The 10,979-nt window shown below is 34.8% G+C and overlaps 1 protein-coding gene across 1 annotated transcript; it reads left to right on the top strand.

Moving 5' to 3' along the window:
• Nucleotides 1-979: 979 nt before the first annotated feature.
• On the top strand, nt 980-1,573 carry LOC145672679 (uncharacterized). Its single transcript, XM_081741845.1, has one exon. The coding sequence runs from the start codon at nt 980-982 to the stop codon at nt 1,571-1,573; it is 594 nt and encodes a 197-aa protein (XP_081597971.1).
• The last annotated feature ends 9,406 nt before the right edge of the window (nt 1,574-10,979 follow it).

The following is a 10,979-nucleotide window of genomic DNA, read 5'->3' as shown; positions in this document are numbered from 1 at the left end:
GAGAATCAACGTTTTTGGTTCCTTTCACTATGGACTATCTCTTCATACAATAAGGCACATCATTAAAAAAAAAATATGTGTGCTCGCGGGGCAAAGTAAACATTTCGCCTGTGTCAGTACAGTGCCACGCGGGAAAGAATGGATTTACTATTCTGGCAGTGTACTGACAAGCCGTAAAATAAAGGTTAAACGACGGCTTAAAGAATATCTTTCTAATGTAGGTCTTCAGTAAGAAAAAAAAATGTTACACACGAAACTATTTCTGGCGTTACCATGCAATCGTGTTTTTTCTTCTCTCCCTTTCTATTTCTTCTCATTTTCTTTTCTATTCCCTTCTGATACATATTGGCAACTCTGAATGGATAGATAGAAGTTACCTTGATCAAGTGCTTCAGAAATACAAAATTGTGTAGTTATTATGGTGTTGGCTGTTATTTAAAGGAACAGAAACTGTGCAGTAAGTAACTGAGTATACGTTAATCATTTAACTATTATTATATAGGCAGAATTATCCGCTATATACATAAAAATAGTGTGCTGTGTTCAATGTAAACAAACCAAGTTCTGCGTGCAAGTGTTGCCAACCTACTTTAATCTTCTGAGCACTTTCGAGATATCAAAGTTTCGACATGAGTTGTGAAGAATGTCAGAAACCTGTCCCTCGGCAAGAAGCATTAAGTAAAATTCAGTGCGGAATATGCTTTAACTTCTGGCACGCTAAATGTGTTCATTTAAAGGAAACGGATGTTGAGTATTTTAAAAATGAAAAACAGTTATGGTTTTGTCAAGTTTGTCAAAAGAAAAGGCGTTCTAGTATGCATAGTGATACATCCGAGTCAGTGTCTCCATCTCTCGCTGAAATCTATTCACTTCTTCAAAGTTTGAAAACTGAAATCGGGGAATTAAAGAAAATAATAGTGAAAGGGAAAAAGAGCTAGGGAAATCTTTGGATCTCGCGCACGAAAAACTTGATGAGACCATGGTGACATTCAAAAAGCAATGCGAGAAAATAAGTGAGTGTACTAAAGTAATAGAACAGTTGAAAGATGAAAATTTGCAGTTTAAAAAACAACTAAAAGATACTCAAAGTGAAGTAGAAGAACTTGAACAATACGGTAGACGAAGTGTAATTGAAATATACGGTATACCGGAAAAGCAGAATGAAGACACGTATGAAATTGTAAAGCATATTGGTAGGGTATTAGATGTAGATATTAAGCGTGAATCAATTGATGTATGTCATAGGCTTAAAAAACTCCCTCATCAAACAGCTGGAGGTATTATTGTCAAATTTATAAGAAGGGAAGATAAAGATAAATTCCTTGCGAGGAGAAAAGTAAAACGTAACTTGAATATAAATCAACTGGGTTATATGAGCGAAGGTATAGTTTATATTAATCAAAGTCTAACTACCTATCGTAAAAAGATTTTTGGACATGCTAGGAAAGTGAAACAGGAACAGAATTATGCTTATTTATGGGTTGACAATATTGGGCGAATTCTTCTGAGAAAAAATCAAGGGGGTCCTGTAATTCAATTAAAAACTATGGAAGATGTTGTAGCATTGTCGTAAGCCATGGAACTGAGAAAATCTTTGAACATATGTTAAAGTCATGTATACGGATAAGATAAATAAATTAAATATATATTATCAAAATGTTAGGGGTTTAAGAACGAAAACTTATGATTTATATTTAAGTACTATAGAGTGTGACTTTGATGTAATTATTATGACAGAAACTTGGCTTCAAAGTGACATTATTGATTCTGAAATATTTCACAGTAATTATAAAATATTTAGAAAAGATAGGGTAGGCAAAAGAGGTGGTGGAGTACTTATAGCAGTTAAAAATCATTTCGTTACAACCAATATGAAAATAGAAAATGATCTTGAGAACTTATGTGTTAAGGTCAATGCATATGGCAAAACTCTTTATATAGTAACTATATATATTACGCCTGGTTCACTTTTAAGCCATTATTCAGATTTTTATAAAATATTTGAAGAAAATTGTTCTTTAACGGAAAATAATATCTTGGTAGCTGGTGACTTTAATATGCCATTAATTAGTGGTACGGATTATGATCTTTTGAATGGGGATATGTACTGTAGATCTTTTGCTAATTTTATAAGTTTACATAATATGTCATCTTTAAATAATATAAAAAACTGTAATTCTAGAACATTAGATTTAGTCATTAGTAATATTGGAAATGATGTTTTCGTACAAAGATGCGAATTACCACTTATAAAAGAAGATTTGCATCATCCTGCACTAGAAATAATTATTCCATTCAGGGATCATGGCCGTATGCTGAAAAATGAAGTAAACTTTATTTTCAATTTTCATAAAGCTGATTTTTCAAGAATGTATCAATTAATTCGAGATAAAGATTAGACAATCTTAAGACAATTTGACAACATCGAAGATGCAACAGAAACTTTTTATGCTATAATGCGTGAAATAATTACTAATACAGTACCTAAGAAACGAGAATGTAGTGTAAAAAAGTATCCATGTTGCTTTACTAAAGAGATAATCGGTATGTTAAAATTAAAGGAGTATTATAGAAAACATATTAAAGGATCTGCATATAATAGTGATATGTATAAAATAATGAGAAGGGATTCAAAGAAAATGATACGTAAAGCGTATGAATACTATGTTAAAGGAAGTGAGAAGGGAATTAAAGAAAATATAAGGTCATTTTGGTCTTTTATAAAAGGTAAAAGAAATAGCAGTAATTCTAGTAATAATGTTATGACGTTGAATGGTACTGTATTGGATACAAACAAGCAAGTAGCTGACGGTTTCGCAAATTATTTCCGATCGGTATATGATAAAAATGTAGCATCATATAACTGCTCTGACCCAATGCAAATGGAAGTAAGTAATACTTTGATAATGAATAAAATCTCGGATGAGGAATATAAAAGAGCCACTAAAAAATTAAAACCCAAGAAAGCATGTGGACCGGACGGAACTCCCCCATATCTGATAAAAGCATGTTCAGAAATTTTACATGAGCCATTGATTACATTATTTAACTTAGTGCTTAAAACACAAACATTTCCCAATATTTGGAAAACAACTAGGGTATCGCCAATTTTTAAAAGTGGGGATAATAGCAAAGTAGAAAATTATCGACCAATAGCCATAGTTTGTGCACCGGTGAAATTTCTTGAACAAATATTATATGATCGTATTGTCAATCACATAAAAAGCTACATTTGTGAAAATCAACATGGATTCTATCCTGGTCGCTCAACAGTAACAAATTTACTTAATTTTACCCAATTTGTTCACGAGGTTATTCATAATCGTAATCGTGTAGATGTAATATATATTGATTTTGCAAAGGCCTTTGACATGATTAACCATGACATACTTCTTACAAAACTTTCAATCTTAGGATTTTCATCAGAGTTACTCAAATTATTTATATCATACTTGAGTCAAAGAAAACAATATGTAAGTTTTCAACAATCAAAATCATTTTGCTATAATATGAGTTCCGGGGTACCACAAGGCTCAAACTTGGGGCCCTTATTATTCCTACTCTTTATAAATGATCTGCCAAGGTATGTTAAGAACTCAAAATGCATATTGTATGCAGATGATGTTAAGTTGTATAAAGAAATACAAACGAATTCTGATATATTAAAACTGCAAGAAGATTTAAATAACATATACACATGGAGTATAAAAAATAAATTAAATTTTAACATTAAAAAATGTAAGTTTATGATATTTACAAAACAAAGAACTGTAACTGAAATTCTGCCATATTCAATAGGAAATCAATATCTGGAGCGTATATTTACAAATAGGGACTTGGGAGTTACATTTAGCAGCGAAATGTCTTTTAATAAACACATTTCATTGATCACACAAGATGCCTTCAAGCAATTGGGGTTTGTAATCAGAAGCACTAAACTGTTTACAAACGTAAATGTCATTGGAACTCTTTTTAAAACTCTAGTACTGCCAAAATTGGAATATGCGTCAGTGATCTGGGCAGCTAAATGTAAGACTCAAGAAAATCAGATAGAAGCAATACAAAAAAGATTCCTAAGGTATTTATATTATAAGAAAACAGGACAGTCTGCTCTGGTAAATAAAATATCTTACTCTAATTTGTTAAGTGAATTTAATTATATTAAACTTTCTGCTAGATGTATCATTGCACAAGAAATATGTCTACACAAAATAGTAAATGGCATATTTGATAATAGTGAATTTTCACAATACATTAAATTTAATATCAGTGACAGAACGTTAAGAACAAGAAATCTGTTGTGGTATAAAACATCCAAAACAAATACATACAAAAATTCACCATTGGTCAGAATGTGTAAGCTGTATAATAATATAGCACAAAGTGTAGAAGAATTTGACCTTAATCTTAACCAGCAAGTGTTTATAAAATTAATCAAAAATAAATTTTTACTGAATAATAGTTCAGGATAAAATAATATAGGTGTAATTATGTACTTTATATATGTATTGATGTCTTCTTGCTTTCAAGTATATGTGCGTGTACTTATATGTGTATGTATTCATATAAAACCTATATACTTGTAGGGTATGTACTTCAATTGTGTACCTGGAAATATTCAGAAGCATAAACCATAACTGTTGTTTATAGCGATATCTATTATCTAATTTTGTGTATCTGAGAAGAATGTATCTTGCCATTTTTGTGTTTGTGTGTGTGTGTTTTTTTTTTTTGTATTTTTATTTTCATTTTTCTTTTTAATGCTATCTTTTTCTTTTTTAATTTTTATCACTTACTAATCTAGTAATTGTTCCTTTAATGTATGTAATAGATTGTAGGAGCCTTCTGTAAATGGAGATTTTTTCTCTGTTGAAGGCAAATAAATAAATAAATAAATAAATAAATGTGTATGAACGTATACATTATAAACAATCACTTAAGTAGGTGCATCATTTTATCTATAGATAGTGAATCATAGGAATGTATTTTATGTTATATATAATCAAGATTGACGTATTTGTTTCTCCTTATATAGTTTAACATGTCTTTAGCATGTCTCTTGTTTGTTTTAGTGTTTATTTTATATGTAATAAGTTTCATTTTCATTTTTCATGTTTTATTTTCTGTATTGTTATGTATGTCGGTAACTCTTTAACGTGCCTAACTGTATGTCATTTTTATTCTCGTCGTAAAAAAAAAAGTTCCGACTGTAAAGAAAAATGTAAATGGTTGAGTGGAAGAAAAGGTTATGCCTTAACTCCGCCATTTTAAATAAGAAATAAATAAATAAATAAATAAAATAAGTGTATATTTTGAACGAAGAAGGGGGTACACGTGCACCTTTGCACCCCCTAAATCCGGCCCTGGTTGTATTACACTAGTGAATATAGAATTTAGTGTCAATACCAGCAGAAACCATGTGGCATGGAAGATTGTGAAACTATGATTTTTTTAATGTGAAGAGAAACTAAAAAGGTTTCCTGAAAAAATTTACAAGTAATAAATGTGCACGTTTTGTGCTTTCTATATGCTTTTTGGCGGTCTCTGACACTCTCTGTCCGATCTATGCCATTAGACGAAAACTGTGTCGTAGAAAACTTAATTCCGTTGGTGCCACATGGCTTCGGCGCTACGTGCTATTAGCTAATGTACAAGAATATCATTATCATTGTTATTGTTTCACTATGATGCCAATTAGCGTCAACATGCTTTTTAGGGTCAATCAGCCCTTCCATAACGAGAAAAACTACATTGGATTTGTGTATTTCGTAAAGCTTTTATTGGTTCTGGTAGTTTTTTTCAAATGTAGGCTTCACTGCAGTGGCGGATCTAGCCCAGGGACGGGAGCCTAGGCTCCCCAGTTTTTCGGTGACAAAAACAATTGAAGCTATTATTCAGGGGTGCCCACAAGTGGGGGGCTATGACGCAAACTGCGTCATTGAAATATTTGGGGGGTTAAAAATCTATATAAATATGTTTGAGGGTGTGTAAAAATTAATCGAAAAGATTTTTTTTCATGGAAGAACACCTGCGGATAGACAATTGAGGGGGGTGCGTCATGGACATGAGGGGGGTGGGCACCACTGTATTATTCAGCGGCGTAGCATAAGGGAACGCCGGTACGCCCGGCATCCCCTGTTATTAAGAAAGAGTACGTATTTTATTATATATACAAATTATTTGCTTGTAATCACAATTATTTTCACTGCAATCTTCTGCATATGATCTCTTGCCTAATGCTTTGACAAGCGGAACCTACGCATGCGCGTCACTCACATACACATATACTGTCTTTCCTCTTATACGCCAAGTTCCTTGGGCATCCAGGCCTACTGCAAGCATCGGAGTTTTCGTCTGCTTTCTGTCGAATGCGCATGCCCAACCACGTGCTTTTTTTACTCCTCCACACCCCTTGCAACCCCTCATTTGGTTTAGATATATGCTGGCATATTTTCAAGTATTACCAACTCTATCTATTTTGGACTAAACTATAGTTTCTGTACAGAACGTACGAGCACTAACGGCAAGGAAATAGAACAGAACAGAAATGGTTAGTTCAACTTCTTTTTGAAGCATGTCTCACTTATGTAAAAATCGTAATTAAATGCATCGTAATTGTAATCGTAATTAAAGGCAAATTATTAATCTTTATCATAAATACATAGTATGTCCCAGAGGTGCAGCCAAAATCTCTTTGAGGGGGCTCACACACAAACATAAATATAAAGCATTCTGTAGAATCACGGTCACCAATCTGCTAGGCCAAGAAAATCAGTACTGCCGCTCCTTTCAAAGATTGCTTAAGCCCTTCAGTATCTGGATAGTCTATCTGACAACGAAATAGTCACATAGAAACGGGTCCCCAGAGTTGTTTTAAGTGCTTTCTGTTTGCATCTTCAAATAATATATGCACTCAGGCCCATATTCACGAACGGGCGTCTGAGGTTCGGACCCCAAGATGACAAATTTCATGGGGCGATATATAGAAAATATGTAGTTTTAAGGAACGAGATTGAAGTATGGTATGTGGAGAAAAGCTGCCCACGAGAGAGAAATAAAGAAACTATATTGAAAACAATGTTCATACAACAGCGGAGCCGAGTTTTCTCGGTACAACGCTAGTGGCACAAGGAGCTGAGACAATTGCTTAATGGCTTCTAACGTAATCCATGCATTTGCTTCTGTATACCCCACCAGGTCCGCAATTAGGGAGGCTTGCCCCCCCCAAAAAAAAATATTGTGAGTAGTTATTGATACAAAGAAATCTAGAATTGTGACGATTGGGCCACCTAGCATATTTATGCCTCTCCCCAAACTTTAGTGGCTGGTCACGGGCCTTCATGAACAGACTCAGTCATATAGTGCTTGTTATTAATTCACTATTTGTATTCTGTAATCGTTTGGGATGGGTGCAAATTATGCCGGGCTAAATATAAAGCTTCTGAAAGTTATTTCATGAATGGCTTTACAGTACTTTTTGTGATAAAGTAATGATAAACGTCGGAATAGCGGGATCATAAATGGAATCTAGAGCATGCAAGGGAAATAATTTATTCTATCACTGCCATAAAGGGGGCTTGATTCAGTTCACTCTCCCTGGCTACGCCGTCGCATTGTGTACTAGGTTTATGCTTTTGGTTAGCAACACTGATCGTGGGTGGTCATGTGGTCAAGAAAAAATTGGTGGTATACAGTTTCTTTTGCGTTGTGACTTCTATTTGTGAAGTGAATAGTTGTTTTATTGTTTTAGTGTCGTGTGAAGAAAATTATAAGTAATAGACAAACTTGTGGAAAGTGTTAGGCAGCAGCAAGGTATAGTAAATTACAAACTTTTAGCAAATGATGACTACGATAACAGTACCAGACGCAAATTTAATTGACTTTTTGTTAACAATTCTCATATCTCGGTTGACCTACGAGCAGCGCTGCTCTCTGAAAGGGAGACGACCTACCCCAAAGCTGCCCATAAAAACGACAGCAAGCAATCATTCACGCACATTTCAGTCTTCGTGGTATGATAGGTTTTCTTGGCTTTCTGGGTGCTCTGTAAGAAATAAAATGTTCTGTTACGTCTGCATTATGTTTGGAGCTAAGGAGTCTGAGTGGTGTTCGAACGGTGTTTCTGATTTGAGTAATTTCATAAAGAAAGCTATAAAACACGAGTCATCGAAACAACATTTGCTGCATAGTGAATCTTTTCACTTGTTAGGGAGAACACGCATTGAACATGTGATTTCAGAAGCAGCCCGTCTCCAAGCAATAAAGCATAATGAACTAGTTAGTACAAATAGGAACATTTTAAAGAGACTTATTCAAGCAATAGTCTTCTTAAGTAAACAGGAACTAGCTTTCCGTGGTCACAGGGAATTCGAAGGTTCTAGCAATAGGGGCAATTATTTAGAACTCTTAGATCTCTTGGCTCAAAGCGAGTCTTCCATGCGAGAACACTTAACAATCTTCCTCCGTGTTTAAAGGAACGTCTCCGGATGTTCAAAATGATTTGATCGAAGTAATAACTACTGTGCTGAAAGAAAATATAAAACATGAAATTCAAGATTGTTGTTTTATATCGGTACAAGCAGATGAAACTTTAGACGTTTCATGCAAAAGCCAACTGAGCATAATATTTCGTTACTGCGTAAAAGATACAGTAGAAGAGAGGTTTATAGGTTTTTTCGACGTGTCAAGGAATAAAACTGCTGTTGGTTTGTCCGAAGTAATACATAAAGTACTGCAAGAGTGGAGCGTAGAAAAAAAAGTGGTGTGCCAGACTTACGATGGTGCATCTGTAATGGCAGGTCGAGAAGGTGGCGTGCAAAAACTAGTAAGACAATTTTGTCCATATGCTCTTTTTATTCATTGTTACGCTCACAGATTAAATTTGGTGCTTCTGCACGGTGCTAAGTCAATAAAACAAGCCCGTCTATTCGTGTCCTCTCTAACAGCATTTCATAGTTTTTTTTTCTAAGTCTTCAAAACGAACAGCGTTGCTCACTGAAAAAGGATTTAAGTTGTCACAAGCCAGTAACACGCGATGGAATTTTCATTCCAGAGCGGTATCAACTATTACACGGTATTTCAACGAACTGTATGAAGTTTTTGATAAAATTATTGAGGATGAAGATTCGGAGTGGGATAGTGAAACTGTGAACTGTGCATTAGGCATCAGGAGACACATGGATGACCCAACATTTGTGTACTTACTGCATGTTTTTGAGGCATGTTTTGTTCGTATTGACCCTCTCTTCAGACTTTTGCAATCCTCAACCGCAAGCATTACAACATGTCAACATGAAATAAATGTAATCGGAATGTTGGAGAACTTAAGAGAAAGTACTTCTATTGATAACTGCATTGAAAAAAGTTTCCAGCTGAACACAAGCCTAACCTATAGCAACACAGAAAGAAACAACTTACGGGCGCTAACATACGAGATCTTAGATTCGCAGATTGTCCAGATGAAGCTTAGATTCGAAGATTTTCCTCAACTTCAGTTCGTGGAATTAGTTCATCAGAAACAATTTACAGACTACAGCAGTAAGTACGCCAGAAATTTTTACTTGGGGGTGTGTTCAAAATAAAAGGGGGGGGTGCTCTCAGAATAGTGATATAATTTTTAAACAAACTCAAACAAGAAAACAGTATATTTTGCTACGCAACTATTGCAATACTACTACTACCACTATTAATAATAATAATAATAATAATAATAATAATAATAATAATAATAATAATAATAATAATAATAATAATAATAATAATAATAATAATAGCTAGGTTCAATAAAGTAAGTTCGCGCATTTGAGCATTTATTATTATTATTATGAAACTAAGTAATACAGTGAAACCTCTCATAACGGACATCGGTGGAACACGATTATTTGTCCATAAATGAGGGGTGTCCCTAAATGGAAGGGTTCTGGAATGGAATGGAATAAGAATGGAAGAATAAGAAAGTTTGTCCTCTTCTGGAAATGTCCACTATTGAGAGATGCCCGTTAAGAGCGGATTCACTGTATTAGGAATTAACCTCCACTATTTTACCCAGTAATTACACGTGAAATGATTACATACGAATTATTGTAATTATTTTGCAAAATTCTGCTATTATTTTAATTTATTCACCCCCAGCAAGTTTTAGTGGGTGATATTTTTGCAAAATATTTGGTCTAGGAATTAATTCGTGCGGTTGGTACGCACACATTGAAGCTGTAGTACAAACACAAAATACATAAATACCTTAAGAAAAATATTGTCCATCGCTAGCCACCACTTTCGCCCATCTGTCAGGCAATGTACGGATTCCGTGGCGAAAGAAGTCCTCATCCTTGGAAGCGATCCAGTCAGAGACCCATGTTTCGATATCTTCTGAAGAAGTAAACCGCTGTCCAATCAAATCGTTGTTCATGCAATCGAACAAGTAGTAGTCCGAAGGAGCAACGTCTGGTGAATACGGCGGGTGGGGTAAAACTTCCCATCCGACATTTTCTAAATAGGTTTTGACCAGTTTTGCGACATGTGTGCGAGCGTTATCATGTTGAACAATAAGTTTATCATGTCTGTTCTCCCATTCTGGTCGTGTTCTGGCCAGAGCTTGCTTCAAACGCATTAATTGTCGTCGATAACGTTCTCCATTCATAGTTTCACCCGGTTGCAGCAGCTCATAGTACACCACACCTTTCATATCCCACCATATGCACAGCATAACCTTTGCACAGTGAATATCTCGTTTTGGTTGTGATGGACCTGGTTCACCTGGTTTCACCCAGGCCTTTTTTTCGTTTAGGGTTCTCGTAATGGATCCACTTCTCATCACCCGTAATAATTCGATGCAGAAACCCCTTTCTGCTCTGTCGTTGAAGCAGCAATTCGCAAATGGTTTTTCGTCTTTCAATGTCTCTGTCTTTCAATTCATGTGGAACCCAATGTGACATCTTTTGAATCATTCCCATGGCTTTCAAGCGTTTGTAGACTGTTGT

This window comes from Thermobia domestica, chromosome 16 (assembly GCF_964235325.1).
Source record: "Thermobia domestica chromosome 16, izTheDome1.hap1.1, whole genome shotgun sequence".
NCBI classification, from domain to species: Eukaryota; Metazoa; Arthropoda; class Insecta; order Zygentoma; family Lepismatidae; genus Thermobia; species Thermobia domestica.
The sequence above is the reverse complement of the archived record's forward strand: the minus strand, read 5'-3'. Positions and strand labels throughout refer to the sequence as shown.